At 40.6% G+C, this 19097-nt stretch overlaps 1 protein-coding gene across 17 annotated transcripts in view; it reads left to right on the forward strand.

Annotated features, from left to right (window-relative positions):
* The window catches only part of Pkp4 (plakophilin 4), a 204532-nt gene that overhangs the window by 48100 nt on the left and 137335 nt on the right, over positions 1–19097 (forward strand). For 15 of the 17 annotated variants that reach the window (XM_013112630.3, XM_040745384.1, XM_021226564.2 and 12 more), the window contains exon 2: positions 13158–13294. The exons of 1 other annotated variant lie outside the window; for it this stretch is intronic. In XM_013112630.3, the coding sequence (XP_012968084.1) occupies positions 13163–13294 (132 nt within the window). In that variant the 5' untranslated portion in view covers positions 13158–13162. Of the gene's footprint in view, positions 1–13157; positions 13295–19097 lie in introns of those variants that run through there. One more of the 17 variants, XM_040745379.1, reaches the window with a different exon arrangement.

Raw genomic sequence — 19097 nt, forward strand, 5'->3', positions numbered from 1 at the left:
AAAGTTATGGGATATAAATATAATTACCACGCTCTCAGAATAACCAGTACTGCTTTTGTTCTCTTCATTAAATCAGGGTACAGATGCATTTTTATTGGTGGTAACAAATGAAGTCTTTCAAATATGAAATAATGCAGTCCTTTCATTTTCCTACTCATCCTAGTCAGGGATGTTTTAGGATACTGAGGCATACTCAAGACTCCGATTACAGCTTTTTTGAGTTGTTGCTACAAGGACAGCTCGGATTGTCAGGGTCCTATTAAAGCATTTCATTGTGCAGGTGAAAGTGTAGCAAGAACAGTGTGACTCCATCATGCCATGGGTTGCGTTATGTCCTAGTAATGGAATGCAGCTTCCTTGACTTGTGGTTATTTCTCTGAATTCTTCCTTTAAGAAACTCAAAACTCTCATCTAAAAGGAGACAAGTTGCTCAACTAGAATAATAAAGGTGAAATGTGATTCTCTCTGACATTTTTAGTGCCAAGTAATGAACAAAAGACTTCTTCAAGGCAGCAGGTTGTTCAGTGGTTCTGAGTGTCTGGATATGAGCAACCCAATATATTAAACATTTCCCCCTGCTTGACAGTGGAGTGCCAGTTTCTATTTTCAGTTCCTCAGATAGGAAAGCCGCTTCTGTCAGCAGCCATTTCAATAAATGCCTCAGCACAAGTGTTAGACACAGGCAGAAGACAGGGATACTGCTCAGGCTTAAGTCTGAGGAGATGAGGAAGTAGTCTAAGAGCAGAAGCAAATGGGTAAAGATGAACATTGTGTGCTGCTTAAAGGCATCCACAGCAAAATGAAAGTCCAGCTTTTGGTGGCCTGGAAGATGACTTCTCAAGCAGGACTGACTTAGAGGTGTATATAGAAGAAAGAAATGACTTAGCAATGCAGGTGACATGCTCATTTGGATTTACTCCTGTGTGTGGACTTTCAAATGACAGCAAGAGCTTGGGTGGGAGCTATAGTGTGGAAGGTATGAGAACAGAGCGGCCATGTTAAGAGGGAAGTGAGCATTGAGCATTCTACCTTGGCGAGCAGGAGATGCAGAGACATTCTTTCCAAATTGCTACCTAATTTTTGCCTTTGATTATCTTAGTAGTTTCTCTACTATCACCATGCTTTCTTACTCTCTCTCCACCTCTTCTCCCACCTCTTGTCCTGGGTCTTTTCGGCGTGCCAAGATCACTCTTCAAACTTCAGGTAGAAGAGTGGTACAGAAGGGCCTCTACGAGCCAGAGCCAGGTGAAGGGACAGTCCTAGAGATTGGCAGGGCTCGCATGCTGAGGTCACCAACCCTATGGCAATCCACTGAGTCCCTGTGAGCAGTAAGCACAGTGCTTTCCTCCCCAGAACCCTTTGTTTTCACTGCAGGCTGTATTATGTGGATCAAAAGAGTGCCTTTTCACTAGTTTAGGGTTCACAATTTTATTTGAATAGTGTAATTTACTAGAACTTCAAAACAATGTACCCTCTGGAAGAAATGTACGTTTATGCAGTCAACTGTGTCACCTGACTAATTCCTTCTGGCAAGAGGAAACAGGTATATATGAGAGAGGAGGGAGGGGTAGAAGAGAGCAAGTTAGAAAAATACTTCCAAAACAAAACATTTCTGTTTTTCAGTTATTTTCATGGAAACTTTTGCACAAAAATGTCCATCTTGCTCTAAACGCTGTAAACCAAATTTTGGAAGTTTAGGAAAAATAACTTCTCAGGAAATCATACATAGTCATACAGTCTGTCCTCATTCAGCCTGCTGACGACAGGGCAGAAAGCAAAGGCACTGTTGCTATTATATTACACTGCTTTTTTCTTGTGTATGGTGTGTGTGTTTTAATAGTTTTCTCCTTTTACTCCCAAGAGCTACTTTAAAAGCTGTAAATTATTAAAAGCATCATTACTTAAGTCAGTATTTATTAAAGGAGACATTAAACGTATGTGTAATTAATGTTTGATGATTCTCCAGTTCAAAGCTGTCAGCTTCCTTTTCTACCTGTACCTTTACTGAAGTACCATAAACTGGACCGGTTAAAGCAGGTTGTAATGTATCCCAGATGAGGAATTGATCGGCTTAAATGAATACTAATAATGTCTGTTGTATACACAGCCTAACTCCACATGAATGTGCATGAAAAAAATAATTAAAACTCGAAGCAGCCCTGGGTTCTCTTTCTAGAAAATCATTCATTCCTATAGCCATAACCAAGCTTTCAAAAACTTAGGACCCATCCTAGAGCCAAAACACAAATGCACACTTAATTCTGTTGGCAGAAACATTTACTATTAATTTAAAAAGTGTCGCTTTTTTAAAAAATGCCATTATTAAAACACTGTCTTAGTTTGCTTTCTGTTGCTCAGATAAACACCATTACCAAAAGCAACTCCGGGAGGAAAAGGTCTATTTCAGCTTACAACTCCAGTCCATCATCAATGGAAGTCAGGGCAGGCACGAGGAGGCAGGAACTGGAGCAGAGGCCATAGAGAGAAGCTGCTTACTGACTTCTCATGGTTTGCTCAGTCTGCTTTCTTATGTACCCCAGGACAACTAACCCAGGACTGCTACCACCCACAGTGACCTGAGACCCCCCAGATCAGTCTTCAATCAAGAAAATGCCCTCCCGCCCCCAATTGAAGGCAATCTGATAGAGGCTTTTCCTCAATTAAGATTCCTTCTTCCCAGACGACCCTAGTGTGTGTCAGGTTGACACAAAAACTAGCAAGCACAGTACTTAATGACTGTTTTTATTTTGATATGCTGCCAACACTGAAAAGTTGGAGTCGTAAGGGATAGAGCATTGTTTCTTTCCAATGACATCGACTCATTGCTGATACCGATGGTCGTGTGGAAGGGTTTCCCAGCATATGTTCCTCAGGGTCAGATTGTTAACAGAATGATCCTCAGGAGATGGGGGGTGAGGGGGTCCTATGGAAAACCGAGGTCGAGGGCTTGGAGTTGGATTTGGTGGTAGATCATGTGCCTTGGATGTGCAAGTTCCTAGATTTAGCCACACACATGGGGGTTGGGGTAGGAGGTGGGAGGAATTAAATCAATTTTGTGATTTTGCAGGGTCATTGTGGTGCAATACACTAATGACTGAGACTTTCTCAGGCACTAAGCACTAGATCTTGTATGCACATGAAGCCCCTGCCAACAACCTGGGTATTGTGCACTCCCATGCTCTGAGGTCCTGCCAGTACAAGACGCTTTCCGAGCATCATGTGGAATAGCAGAGAGTTTGGAGATGCCCACAATACTCCCCAGATTGCCAGCTGTAGCAGCTAGTTTTGAGAAGCAAGAAGCAATTCACACTTGGAGAATGTTAAATTACAAATGAATTAATTTGTAACAAACTAAAGTCCATTGCAGAACGTCTGGAATCACAGGCAGGGCATTGAAAAGCCACTCAGGTAGTCTTTGAGGGAAGAAAAGTCAGTGTCATCAAATATGAAGACAACCACTAAGGAAGGTAAAAGCTATTATTACATTACAAACTTTTTTACATTCCATAAGCCTGTATAAATATTATTAAGTGCGCAAGTCCTTAATTAAACCGTCTTTCTCTTTAATTGCCTTTAGTAATTCAGGTATCAATCACCATATCTCTAGGTTTCCATATGTGCCCCACCAATGATTTCATTACTCTTCAGTCTTCGCCAACACTGTCACTAGAAATGACAAGCTGGTGAAAAACACAAATCCTTGAACAGATTAAGTTTGATATGACTTACGATGCCTTTAGTCACAGGAAGCAAGACTCTATGGAGATTAGAAACCCTGAACCTAAGGCAAAATTTTAGGTGAAAAAGCTTAACAAAATTTAAAGAATAGGTGGCTGTTTCCTACCTGGGCCCCATTGGTACCTGTTTGACTATTGTGTGCACCAAGTTCCCCATTTCCTGGAGCTGCAGGTTATTACAGTGATTTACTAATTTGTCTTGTGTTGCCTTGTAGATTGGGAGTAGATTGATAGTCAGAATCTTATCTCTCTTATTTGAAATAATACCTAATTGATAGTGTCACATGTAAAGTAGATCTGAAATGAAAATAAGTGATATTTTCAGAAAAAAATCACATAAAATGTTAATCTTTTTATATTTAAAATATGTAAATTGTATTTTACTTCTCTGCTGTCCTGGTGGGTGTGTCAGCTTGTCACACGTACTCAGTGTGGGACAGTGGCTTAATCAGCAACCCTTTCTTTCTCAGCATTCCACGTTGTCCTGCAGGTCTTGCCTAGCTGGGCTCAACAGGCAGCTGCAGTCAGCCGTTGACTTGATCAGGTCATGATGGGCTGAGGTGGACTGTCTTTCATGTTCTGCCTTTATGACTGGGATGACTAGAATGGCTCCTTCCATGGCATCTGATCTTCCTCACAGCACAGTGACCAAACAGTTCCAAGAGAAGCAGCTTGTAGTCTCTGATATTTCAATAAGGTCACATTTGTGCTTGTGGTCAAAGCAAGTCAGGGACAAGCCCCTGATGTAGAGGGTGACCAAGGACTGCCTCTCCCTAGAGGCTCATGTAGTCAGACTGTCAGCTCCTAAATAATGACAGGAGACTTCTTATTAATTGTGAAAGCTTGACCTTAGCTTAGGCTTGTTGTCAATTAGCTCTTAAAATGTAATAATGTAGTCCCTTATCTCTCCTCAGTACCATACAGCTTCTGCCATGTCTGACTGATGAATCCCCCACCTAAGATTCTTTTCCAGAGTTCCTATATCTGCCTGGGACTCCTGCTTATCCTCTTTGCCTAGCAATTAGCCATTTAGCTCTTTATTAAGTCAATCAGAAGGTGCCTTAAGTGGCTAAGGTTAAACAGAGACACATCTTCACACAGTGTGGAGTGTAGCCTTTCTTGCCAGCCACCTAGGCCCTGCCATAGTTGCAGTTCTCAAATAACTCACAGGACACTATATTAATTATGAAGCTGTTGGCCGTTTGCTTGTTTCTTACTGGCTAGCTCTGATTTAAGTATTTAACCCATAATTGTTAATCTAAGTATTTTTCTTACAGGAGAAAGGGTCCGGACCTCTTACTTCTATGGCAGCTATATGATATCTGCTTGTGTCTCTCCCAGAATCCTCCTCAACTCCTAGTCCCACCTATCTTGCTTCCCTCTTGGCTAACAGTGCTTTATTGACATATACACAGGACTTCCCCATCAACACAGTATGCAGAAAGATTATCCCAACAAGTCCCTGAGAGTGGGACAAAGGTTGCCTCTCCTTAGAGGCTCATCCAACTCTCATTCTTTTCCCCAAGTTAGGTAAGGGCACTGATAGACTTTATTCTTGTACCTTATCACGCTTTTCACATTGGTATCATAGAGAAGTTGTCTCCTGAGACTTAGTTTTCCTTAATTATATGTTGCTCAGTACTATTTGTTTTATACTAAATTTTCCCCCATTGTACTTGTGATTTGGTTGAAGAACTCCCTTAAAAGATTCTGAGTTCTGGTGTTTCCTAAAGTGTCTTTATTTTAGCAGGGTATGATGGTGCACATCTGTAATCTCAGTACTCAGGAAGCCGAGGCAGGAGGATTTCAAGTTCAACATCAACTTTGAACAAACTTGATGGGTTTGAGGCCAGCTTGGATTACATAGTGAGACCCCATCTAAAACACAAAAAGCAACCAAAAGAAAGCCCCTTTGTTGCCTTCATGACACCTACTAATATTTCTAAGCTTTTGTTGTATTTTCTGTAATTGAGAACAAGTTCGTTAGCAAACTGATCTTGTTTCTTTCGTTTTTCTTTTATTCTCCCCCCCCCTCTGAAATATCATTTTGATTTTTTATCTACAGAATCCAGGAATTTTGTGGTCTCATCATGGAAATCTCTCATATTATTTTGCTCTTCATTCTTTCAACCAGATTTACTTCTTTTTAACCTGTAGCTTTATTTCCTTCGATGTCTGTGACTCTCCTTACACACACAGCTTAGTATGAACAGCGATTATTAGTGCCCTGTGCCCTTTACTGTCTTCTGTTTAGGGACATTGCTCTTCCTGGGCCCCGGCAGTGAGGTTTCCCATCTGCTTTTGTGTATGGAAGCTGCTTAGGGACTTTCTACAGTAGCTGCCCACCTGAATGAACCTTCCTCCTGGTCCTCCAAGCTCTGCTGCTAGAGACAGCTGTCTGCCAGGCTCTAAGTCTTCACCGCTCACTCCTGCCAGATGCTCAGCCTGCCTCTACTGTGGCAGGGTTTCCTCTGGTTCCTTTACCATGGGTCTGAACCTCTTTTCTTTCCAACATTTTGGCACACTGATGGCATTTTTGAAATTTCTAGAGTAGGTTTTTTTATCTTAAAAGGGAGAAAATGCCTCTTCGCTATCAGATGGAGCTGTGAGCTAGAGAAGAGGGGATGTGTGCTCATCTTACCTCTTAGGCCACCATTCCCTCTTGACTTCCAGCCACACTCTTTCTTGTGCTTGTGGACATTAAATCCCAGGCACCGTTCTGAACTATTATGGCTCCCTTTCCTCTCTTTTCCCCTCAGTATGGCTTCTGTGGACTACAGTTACCTCCAGTCCTTAAAACAAAACCCCTGGGCCCTGGAGTGCCTTCCAAAGGAAATATCCTTTCTTTCCTTCTTTGTTCTTCATGAGAAGTAAGATATTTTGGAGAAGAGCTGAAGACAGCTAATTGTTGTCCATGTTTATCAAGATTACATTCTTATTTGTTATGAACAGTTGTGCAATATTGTCCTGTTGTTACAGGGGCTTGGTCAGCTGGTGGCCCCAACCCCACTAGACACACTGTGAATACGCAGATGTGTGAGCATTATTGAATAGTACAGGGGGTTTGGGGACAAGATATTAGTGACTTAGGTCTCTTGTATTGTTTAAAATAGTTAAAAATGGATACATGTAACTATGAATCTGGGAAGTGTTACTGTGTTGCTTATAAATTTGCAACTATTCAGTGTTTCTATCTATGGGTCTTATCTAGTAGCATAGGCTCTATCCGTTAGTGTCCCCCCCCGTGTGTGTGTGTGTGTGTGTGTGTGTGTGTGTGTGTGTGTGTGTGTGTGTGTGTGTGTTTGCTTGCATGCATGTATGCAGGTAAAAATGTGTGTACATGCACATTTTGGAAGCTTGAAGTTGATGTCAAGACTCTTCCTCGGTCGTTCTTCTACCTTATACTCTGAGGTAAGATCTATCAATAAATCCAGAGAGCTCGCTGCCAGTTCAGCTAGTCTGGCTAACCTGGCTAGCTTTCTTGCTTCTGGAATACTTCTGTCTGTGCCTTCCAAGATCAGAGTCACAGGTGGACTATCATGCTCACCCGGCATTTACATGGGTTTTTTGGGAACCTGAACTCCATTTTTCTTACTTACACAGCACATACTTTTAACTGCTGGGCCTTCTTCCCAGCCCCAATCTGATAGTCTTTAACCTTTTTCACTTAATTTTTTAAAAGGCCACAGAAGAGTGAATAGAAAAAAAAATACAATTAAAAGAATAGTTATACTTCTCCAGTCAGGCCACCAGTGCAAAGCACACACCCACATGAGATTTCACTCTCTTCATCCACACAGACAGCTGCTGCTCTGATATTCTTGATAGTTATTTTTTTGTTACTTATAAATTCATGTGACAATATTCTCTAAGTAATATGGTTTTATTTTACTTGTTTTAAACTTGTAGAAATTGATTTCCACTCTTATATTCTATTGCAACTTTGCTTTCATTGAGCATTATAATTGGGAGGATATTTTTGTTTTATAGAGCTGTGGTTTATTTTGGGTTAGGGTGAAATATATCACAGGAGCATGCTATGATGTATTTATTTATTCTGCTGACTCTGGTCACTTGACTTATTGGCAATTTAAGACTTTTGAAAAGTACTAGAATGTCCAGCTTTTTGGGGACAAGAGAGTCTCTACCTAATTGAGAATGGGATTATTGAAATATGCAATGTCTGTGTAGGCAGCTCTATTAGATAATGCTTACCTGTATTGCAAAATGGTAAGCCCTCTTACATACTTAACAACAGTGCATAGTTACCTTCCCATATCTTTGCCAAACTTTGAAGTTAAGTGTTTTGATCTTGTGGTCGTTGTGTATTGATAGCTCCTTGAATTATTCATTTGCATTTTCCAGTAACTAGTAGAATTGAGAGTTTCACTGTCAGGTCATCTAAATATCATCTCTTTGCAAGGCCTCATTGAAGTCTTTTACTTAAATGCCTCGCAGTGATCTCCTGATCATAAAAGTCATAAATCAAAACACTTTAGTGTACATAGATTATTCTCTAGGATTACCATACAACTTGGCATATAGCTCCATGCTATACAGTTTCTTGCCAATAAGTATGTAGTTTTTAACGAACCGTGTGATTGTGGGTTAGTATCTCTCCCCCTTTAATCCTCTTAAAACATCGGAGGTTTTGGTACTGCTTCTATTTGCAGAAGAGAGCTGTAACTGAGTACTTGTCTAGTACTTTAGACTCCATCATAGAGTGCATCTGGCCCTGAAGGTCCTCGCCTCGGTAGACACATTCTCAGTTTCCTAGGGCTCTGCTTGCTTCTGCAGTGTTATCCCAGTTTCAGGATAAACAGAGCAGAAAGACAAAACAAAACAAAAACTTGTCTTTACTACATAGTATTACTGATTTTTCTTTTACTCTCTAATTTTTTCACCTTTGTCCTTAAACATTTTCATCATCCTGTGCCATTAGTGTCTTTATATATTTGAATCAGATTTCATGTTCACGTTTTTTTTAACTTAAATTATCTTAATTTTTTTCTTAAATAGCACTATGTTATCTTAAGAACTTTTACATAAACGTATTGTGGTTCTCTTCAGCATGTTTTCCTGAGTGTTCTAAATGAAGTCAGAAAATACAGTTTATATTCCACACTACCATTTCAAAAAGTAAGGGGCAAGATATAGAGTCCAACTTTTTACTGCTTTGGTGAAAAAAAGGATACTTAGGATATTTGACCAAGACTTGTCAGGGAGGCAATTAGAAGGGAATAAAGATGAAAATCTAGAATTGAACTGATGTCCCATTTTATAAATTTAGCAGAGATGATTTTATGCTTTAATGTCATCTGTGATAAAGAGAGGTGTGTGTGTTGGGTCATAAATTGCCTATATATCTTATTTGTAAACTACAAAGAAAGCCTTGACCCATCACCCTAGAGTGTATAAGACCTGCCAATTTGAAAAAGAAATGCCCACTAACTGTTTGGAATTCAGCCCTGCACACACATGTAATACTGAACCAACAGTTTCCCAGGAAAACTTCTTTGTCTTTGCTAAATCTTATCTTGAAAACCCAGAATTACTCAGCTGCTTCAAAAAAAAAAATGTGTTTTAGGCAGCTGAAAAGACTGGAGTCCAGCAGTGTAACTGCGAGGCATGTATGGCGGTGCATACCTGTAATCCCCCACTTGAAGGCACAGGCAAGAGAGCACTGGGTTCAGGATGCTACTTCCTCCATACAAGGTAGCCTCCTGGTCTCCAGCATCTCTTGGAAGGGACAGCGTGGTGCGGTTGACTCATACAGAAGGGGCTTCCTAGCAACAGGGAGAGTTGAAGTTGCTCTAGTGTCTACAGCACCACTTCCCGCCAGCCTCTTGCCCAGTTACCCCCCTCTTGGGCTGCGCCTCTCATGGTGGGTTAGCACCGCCTTCAGGGGTGGGGCTTTGTACATTTGAACCACAGTTCCAAAAGGAAAGATCTTCCCGAGTTTCCCCGTGTCTTCAAACATTAATTCATAGCAATATAACCATTATTCAAATTTGATTCCATGTGTAAAAATAGAATATAGATTAATACATTTTTGTTACAAAGCCATTTTTAGTCTAGCTCCCAGGATTGTCACATGAAGAGCTTAGCCTTGTTTTTCCATAGCAGTCCTTCACAGGGTCAGAGGATCTACTTGTCGCACAGGCCTTAGCTTGGGGTCAGCAGTTTTGCTTTTTTTCCCCCTTGTTCCACTGAGAGTCGGTCCTGTATCTTATATGAAGTTTTGAGTTCATAAGGAACAAGCGTGTCATTCATCATGAATCACTTCCTGTGTGTGGAAGTAATGGCAGAATTACTCTGCTCACCATTTCCTGAATGGAGTCTCCCTTCATTCCAGTGAATGTGCCATCTATAACTGGAAGTAGATCTATCCCAAGAGGTGTGTGTGTGTGTGTGTGTGTGTGTGTGTGTGTGTGTGTGTGTGTGTGTGTGTGTTGGTTGTCCATCAGACTCCCATCCAGTTTTCCTAAATTCCTAATCAAGGTAGATCGCCTTAGTCTTGAACTTAAAGTATCTACACTTCCAGACAGCATGTTGCTGAGCTGACTTTCATACAGGACCTTACATTTATCCTGCTGTTTTTATCTACTTGGAGGCAGCTCATTAATACAACAGAATAGTACTTTTCTTGCTTTGTTATTTGGCAAATTCAGTAGTTGTCTTAGTTATTGAAAAATTTTAAACATGCTCTGTATTTTATTTATATCATTGGTGAACGTTTTGGATTGGAGTGGGTTAGATTCAGAACTTTGGCATTACATTAGAATCCTCTATAGATTGATACATTTCATTCAGGTATTTATAGATTGTTCAAGTCAGCAGTTACCCTTAGATTAGCTCAATTTCTATGTTAATTATGGTATCATAGGGGACTTTTAACATTGTGCATGCCTCGCTAGAATTTAGGCACACTGTGTTTCCATGGTTACACTGCCAAGGAAGGAAATTTAGACAAGCTTAACCTGACTTCTTTTGATGCACCTCTTAGTTCTCACAAGTCACTCTTGGAGAACATTCTTTGAAGAATCCCCCCTCTCCCATCAAACACTCTCTCTAATCTGTAATATGAGGAACCTACCTTCTCTTTTCTAAAAATGTAGGCATGGCATTTCCTTCTTCCATTTTCTGGCACAACTTCCATTCTTCATGGTTCTTTGGAAAGCCCCTAAAATGATTCAGTGTCTGCAGTATATGATCACTCAGACCTGGCAAGTTGTGCTATCTGAGGAAGACACAGCTTACTCTCTCACTGTCTTTTAGCTATGCATGTTCATTGTTTTTCCTCCCCAACCAATGGAAAGAATTAGCATTTTTTGACCCTAGTCATTATAAATATTCATCTCTGGATTTGGTAAAAACAGGCATCAGCTTTTGTCTTTAGCTTCACTTAGCTTTGTTTCCAATTCATTATATAAGAATGATAAGAAAATGGACAAGAAACCTTACTAACTGTGAGATTCCTTTTGTGTTATAGTACTTGAGGATCGTTACAGAGACGACTAGCTGTTCATGGTCATTTACATTGTATCCTGGTTATTGAGGAATCAAAATAAAACAGTCTTGCCAGGAAAGTTCATGTAGCATTGTAGTAGTTTCCTTCATGAACATGCTCTTTGAACCTCTATTGACTTCAGTGTTGTGTCGTCATCTGTCTCTTGTTAGACTTTGCCTTCTCTGATTCATAATTTGCTGCATCAGGGAGATGATGAGACATAGCTGCCTCCCACCTACAATCCCTTTCCACCCTGCATAGCATGTGAGTGAGCATAGTTGTGCTCTGAAGATGCTCATCACGTTTCAGTAAGCCTGGGTTGTTATGATCACCAAAGTAAACATTATAACATAAAGTACAGTACACTCCCAGAGATACAGTAACATAATTTGGTATCTTCTTTTAAATCCAGTGTGTCCTGTGTATAATAGAATGAACTCTTTGCTTTTTCTAGACTCCTTACTTGCTGATTTTAAAAAATCTTTTCCTTCTGACATGTTGGTTGTTTCATATTATACTCTTGACATTTAAATTTCTTGGGTTTGGGCATTACTTGTGTCACTGTTGCATAGTAACATTTTTGTTCTTCACAACCATCTGTTAATTTTAAGGTGTATGATATTTTTCCCTCCTCAATGGCCAGAATGCTTTCATTTCTCTACTTTCCTTGACTGCTACCCTAGGCTGTCTGTGTGATATCTTTTTACTTCAGTAGACCCGGTGATGTTATTTTTGATAAGCTCTTGGTAAAAATAGAATTCTATCCAGCTAGTGTTTTGAATGTGCTCCACCTATCAATAAACACATTATAAAAGATAAAGATTGCCATAAAACCGTTGAGTTGTGCTGTATAAAATTAGCATGGCCATTTTTTCCTCACTGAAGAATGTGGAGCTTGAGGAGTGGTGCTTTGCCTCAGTGTTTCTGGGTTTTCATCTTAGATTCATTTGATCCAAGAACGAAGCCTCCCGCCAGTCCTGTGGGAGCAGATCGTCTTGTAGGGTCCAGCGGACTTTGTGTATTGTGAAACCAAGGGCTCACCTGCTACAGCAGGCACAGGAAAGCCTCAGGAGTGAGGTTTCATCCTATGAAACACGGTGTTCATTTTCCTGTGCTATGAATGTGCCAAGAATGCCGCAGCCGTCAGCAGAAACCCAGACGCCAGACCCCTCCCTGCTAACTCAGAGGCCAGGATGCTTAATTAGTCTTGTCTCGTGGTGTGATAGAATATTCTTTCAAGGACACATATAAATAAGTTACTAGAGCATTTGTAAGTTTAATATGGCATCTTTTCCTGCTATTTCTTAAACTTGTAGAATGTCTGTATGAGGTCAGCAAGTCTTCTGGTAAACATGGCAGAGTTGTCTGAGGAGAGGCATTGAATTTCCTGCTAGGAACCTATTCTGTCACAGGCCTTGGGCTCTGACACCTCCCAAGTCCTTGTTTCTTTGAGAGATAAGATTACTTAAGTGAAACCAAGTCATGAGAGCCCCACCTAGAGTGTCCTCATTGTAAGTTATTAAGACATAACATTTATTTTCAATGCCATAGAATTTTGTTAACTTTCAAGCTTTGCTTGAGTTTCAAATTCTTTTCATAAACCTATTGTCTACGCTTCTACAATTGGTAAGGTATTTTTCTGTCAATTCATGCCTGTAGATGTCTTTTGTGTACATACTTCCTAGAAAATTGAACCATTTAAAAAGCTCTCCTCCAGCCCTTTTAATGCCATTTTATATGATGATATTTAGGTTTTTTAAAGTATTTATTATTTTGTTATTAGAGTTGTGGTCATTCTGTAGAAGACCACTGTAATTCTTAGGAACCATCTACAGTGAGACTCATAAGCAAATCCCAGCCCCCTGAGGCACTCAGTAAGCAGTGTTAACCCTTTGCCTGCTTGATTGCAGGAGGAATGCCCGCCCCTGAACAGGCCTCATTGGTGGAGGAGGGGCAACCACAGACCCACCAGGAAGCTGTCTCTACTGGCCCAGGCATGGAACCCGAGACCACAGCCACCACTATTCTAGCTTCCGTGAAGGAACAGGTACACCCTTTCATTCAAATTTGCAATGACATTTCTTCAATGCCTTTAAAAATTAATCTTTGGATGTGTTTTCAATTTGTCTAACGTCCTTGATGCCTTCACGTTTTCTAATTATAAGGTGTTTACATCCCTGAGTACATTGGGATGACTGGCATGTAGAGCTGCTCCAGCTGCCAGTCAGAATCGGAACATGCAGGATACTTGTGCGTCTGCAAGTAAGGACAACCTTGATGGTGATCGGTGTCTGTCTCCCACATTGCAGAGTGTGTGCATGCGCGCAGAGCTGTGTACGGCGTCTTTCACAATGCTGATGTCCACCGGGACTCTGGCCTGTACTGTCTAGATACTCTGAGCATTTTAACATAGGTACTAGGATTGTCTCTGTGGTTTGGGGGGGGGTAAAAGTTGTATTTGTTTGTCTAAATCCAAGTAATTCATTTTGTGAGCTAATGTCCTAAAATTTGTCACATGTGCATACTTGCTTCCATCTCGTGTTTGTGTTGATTTTTAAGGCACTAATACTTTGTCCTTTAAACCCAAGTGACCTTCTAAGTTAGGTCTTATCTGTAGTACTTAGAGAAACTGGGGCTCTCAGATTTAATTTTTAAGATTTGAAGGATTAATAAGGTACATGCAGATGAATCCTCTAGGAATAGTTTTCTGCCTGCCTCCAAAAGAATTCATGTGCCCTTCTTGAAGGTTATTCTGCTCAAATAATATATTAGTTCTTTTCAAGAAAAATCTTACAGTGAAAATACTGGGTGGTTTTTATATCAAGAGAAGCAAACTGAATGTGATAGTGTTTTCCCAGCACTGCCTCTGCAGCACAGGACTAATGATGGCAAAGGATGAGGGATCACTAACATGCCACCACTTGACCGTTTGCCCTAACTAGGAACTCTGCACGGGATTACTCCATACCTGGCATGAGAGCTATGTTTCAAGAAACACCGTTTTAGAAATTATTCAAGTAAGAATGTCAAAATATTTTCCTTACTGAAACTGGGAGTTTTAGAACACTACAAAAGTGAGAGCCCAAAGGGCTAGTGCAGTAGCTCGGTGGTAGGGTGCTTGTTTCACATTCATGATACCTGGATTCAGTCCCATTACTGCCAAATAATTAAGATAGGGCAAAAGTCATCAGGGGGTTTTTGTTTACTCTAGACTATAAGTCCCAGGGCCATTCATTGAGGAGAAATGGCTCTTGCTATAGCCTTGGTAACTGTTAGGGTCTGACCTAAGGAGCAGCGAGCTAAGGAGTTGTTTACACTGTTCTGGTGAATCCTAAGGTAAACTGATCAAAATGCCCAGAACAGACTTAAAACTAGAAAGCACGTACACTTAACAAAGCAACAGAGACACTGCATTTGCCTGGAAACTAGAAAGCTTGTGTGTTGAGGATAATCGGGAAAGTGCTATGATCTTTTTTATCTAGAGAATTCTGTGGTGGCATCAGCTTTCTTTAAAATTTTATCTTTTGGTGACACATTGTATCTGAATGAATGTTTTGTGTGATATTGCAAGTAGGATTCCAATTTCTCCAGGTAGTAAAGGGTAGTATATATGCTGTGTATTGAAAGAGTAGTCATATGTCATCCAGATAATTTAGTTATTTGGAAGACACACTCTATCTTTGTGTCTTTTCATGTCATGAGAAGTTTGAGTTCATTAATATACATTTGTGTTTCCATACATAGTTTCTTTTCAAAATTGTCAGTGCTCAGCACTCAGGATTTCAATCATTCCCTCAGAGAATCTGATCTGTCTCATGTATAAGATAGATGCCTGGTTTTAAATAGCTAACTCTATCTTGCATAAGCTTTTTCAGAACTAGGCAACATATACTTGAGTAAAAGCTTCTTGATGCTATCATGAAACATGCCATTTCCTGTCATCTACCCAATGTGATAGAGTACAGGAGAACTAAATATGAATAAATGATGCTGATTGCCTTCTTATTCTAATTTTAATGTTAAACCTTGAGTCAGAGCCACCTTCTTAGCGTACATGTTTCATACCAGTGAAATGATCACTGCTGATGATGTTGTGCGTCAAAGATCAGTGTTCTTAGATGGGACATGTAATTACTTAGAAAACCTTGCTGCCATGCCCTGATCCTAGATGTGGATGATGGGGCCACCTCTGCTGTTCTTCAGGAATGGGCTTAGTTTGATGGTGGCAGCATCTCAGTAAGGCCTGGTACTGGGGCACAGGAAGTAAGTACACTTTCAGTTCAGTTGGGTAGATGGCTCCGCCTTCTATCTTGGCTTCTCTGCCTGCTGCATCATCTTGAGGTTGTGCTTTTTTCTTTTTCTATTTCTTTTACCTCTCTACACCTCAGTGTCCTCAATTAGAGAATGGGTATAATGACAGTGATGGTATTTATATATATATATAAAATGTGTACGGCAGTACTTGGTACCTAGGAAGGGCCAATACCAGTACCACCACCATCACCACCACCATCACCATGTATAAAGTGCTTCAAGGAGGAGTCGGTGGTTTTGCCTTCCTTATGATATCAGCAGACTAAAACTCTGTCTGAGCATTAAATGGTATTTATGCTCTGCTAGTGTCTCACGTAACAGATGGACTTAAAGCTTTCACATTTCAGCATGGTAGCTTCACAGATGAAAACAGTTTTGTGCGTAAATTGTAAGATCTGGTCATGTAAAAATAAATGATTAACTTGTTGATTTTATTACAACCTCAAACACTGGAAGCATCAAGACAGTTGCTGAAAGAGTTGGAAAATGAGAGCCTCTAATATTCATCTAGGTTTTGAGAGGAAAAGGCTGGATTCGCCACTAAAATACCTCACATGTCCTCCTCTTGGGCAGTTCATGGGGATGATAGGGCAGGAAACAGGTAAACAGCCTGTAGCGGTCTCAACAGTCACCAGTCTGTTAAATACCTGGAATTGGCTTCCAGTAGTCATAAAAACAAGAGAACCCTCTCTCTCAAATGGCTGTGTTTTCTGTGGTCCTCTGGCAACAGGTGCCACGTGACTGCTCCCTGGCACAGGGTGGAATTGGCATTCTTCTTTCATGAAATGATAGATTTTCAACATAGATGACAGCAAGGTCCAAGAAAAGTCCTCCCTCTGGCAGATAGGAAGAACATGCTTTGGATCAAAGACTAGCTCCTTTATGAAGACGTGTTCTGCCGGCCTGAAATCACGTCTCTTCAAATCCCTCATGCTCTACAGCACAACCGTGACTAGTCTGTGCTGCTCTGGGCTTACATAATTGGCTCCCTAAGGGCAGAGTAGTGGTTTATATGTGTTACAAGTTTCTCTTCCCAGCACCCCCTACTATATCAGTCTTGCAATAAATGATTGTTCAAAGAGGAGCTCAGGCCTGTTGAGTAGCCTTATTACCAACTTGCTGTTTTGTGAAAGCCATGGATCTGGAGCCAAATTCTCAGAAACATGGTAAGCAAGAGTTTCACATCTCCCAGAGAGCTTCCTACTTAGCTGTGCATTCTTGTTCTTAGATAGTTTTAATTGTCCTGTACCCATATTGATCTAGGAATTAAATCCATCTGCATAGTTGACTATACATTTTTTATTCCATACCTACTGACAATGACACAGATGTTACAACTTTGATTTCCCACATGTCCAAATTAGTGGACAATTAAAAAGGATGGGTTATGATATTGATTTGGGGCTTCTGTTCTATGAGAAATAAAAGTTAATTCCTAGAAATAACAGCAGTTAGGTCCTTGTACTTGAATCTGAAGTTACAGGAAGTGTCATTTGAACCACAGCTACCAGTTGGCTAGAATCAGGATCTTTTGGCAGGTTCTGCTGTCTGTTTTATCTCTCAATAAGAATACATGAGTCCAATATGACTTCAGAGTCAGGGAGGGCTACCCTGTATCATGATAGTGTTTAGATCTCTGGCAAACTTTGTACTGCTGAGTAGCCAGCTTAATGTACTGTGTACAATCAGTAGATGAAGATATATGTTCAAATACGGTGCCCTCAATTGACCTTGCATCCTGTGAAAACCAGAATGAAATCTGAAATGACAGATTCAGCCTTGAAATAGGAACTTGGTACGGCAATGGCTGCTCAGGGTTCCTCACCCTGCAGTGTTGATAGGCCCCCTGCCTTCTTCAAAGGTACAGGGAAGCAGTGAGCATCAGGCTATGTTCTGGGTATTACCAGTCGATTAGCAGAGTGCATTGTATTTTTATAACTGATAAGCTACTATCTCTTGGTTTTAGAAATATTCTTCCGAATAAAAACAGATATGGCCAATCATGGGTAGGATTAACTAATAAATTTCACAGTTCTATATGGGATACAAGATTACTGTGTGTGTGTGTGTGTGTGTGTGTGTGTGTGTGTGTGTGTGTGTGTTCGTTTGTTCGTTTGTTTGTTCATTCGTTCTGACTAGATGCAGTCATCTTCTGTTGTAAATTGTGTGAATGAATGAGGTCTCTATTTGAACCTGCTGGAACTTGCCTGGGGGACTCTAACTTCCTTCTTTTGCCTAACCATAAACCACATTCTTTAATTTTCTTTTTCTTTTCTGATGATTTAAGAAACTTGGAATCCAGATTGAAGATTGAGGTAAATCCAGATGGCACAAAATGGGCTGCAAAGGGTCGCTGTGGTGAAAGATGCTCAAGTGCTGTGTGCAGCTCTGCTCTGGTGTGCATCTAAGTTAGGTGCCCGGGTAGTAGTTTGTTATCTTCAATGACTGAGGGTTACTGCGTTCTCCTTTGTGGGCTCTGAAGGAAGATGCTGTCTGTCAAGAAAACATGTTCTGGCTTTTTGTGGAAATTACAAGTAGACCTTTATCACACCCATATTTATTTAAGTGGTAGTTAAATATCAAAGAATGAAATGAGGTCAGGGATCCTTAAAATTTAAAGATAAAACCAGGGAATTTGGAGCCCAAGCATGTCCTATTGATGTTACTTCATTTTTACATGGCAATCTTAGCTTTAGTAATTGGACACCCTTCCTGTATGGCAGAGTGCCCAGAACTCAACAGACTCCAGTGCAATTATTTACTTTATTCCTCTGAAACTGAAACAACTGCACTGCTCTGCACCTGCCCCTCTCTGCAGCCTCCTTTTATGCAGCCCGAGTTGATTTGCACTGAATAGTCTTCTTTGACACGCTTAAGCCACATGCAGAAAACACTCTCATACCAGCTGTAAACAGGCATAGTTTATGGTTAAGCTAAAAGCACTATACTGTAAGCGCAATGCCCAGACTTTTTACTTTCCCTATTGAAACTTGCTTATTTCTTCTATTTGTAACTACTTGATCCTGGCAGTTGTAATGATTGTAACTTACATTTTCTCACTTCTGAGTTGCATCATGAAGCACAGGTAAGGCTGGATCTCTCTTAGTGGTGTGTGTGTGTGTGTGTGTGTGTGTGTGTGTGTGTGTGTGTTGTGAGTGCTATCAAATTTCATAGCTTTTATTAGTATGTAGAAATAAGGTTAAAAATGAGTTTAAATGGTAGCACCCTCATGACATTATCTGGCTCATATTCAAGAATTCTGAACACTCGCTTGACTCCGTAGAGATCAGTCTGAAGTTGCATGTCAGCAGTGGAAGTTGGGCATTTTGTGTGTGCCATGGATGCAGATGAGAACAGTGTCTGTGAGTTGGCTAGCAGCAAGCATGCACACCCATTTCCTGGTGTCCTGCAAGTGATTGGCTGGACCCCTGGTGACATTCCCAGCTCTACCTGATCTGAGTTATACATACATGTCGAAAACTCATTTTAGGAATGCTGACACTAGGGTCTGGGGGCAGTACCCTTTAACTGTAGAG

This window comes from Mesocricetus auratus, unplaced genomic scaffold, assembly GCF_017639785.1.
Source record: "Mesocricetus auratus isolate SY011 unplaced genomic scaffold, BCM_Maur_2.0 Super-Scaffold_100004, whole genome shotgun sequence".
NCBI classification, from domain to species: Eukaryota; Metazoa; Chordata; class Mammalia; order Rodentia; family Cricetidae; genus Mesocricetus; species Mesocricetus auratus.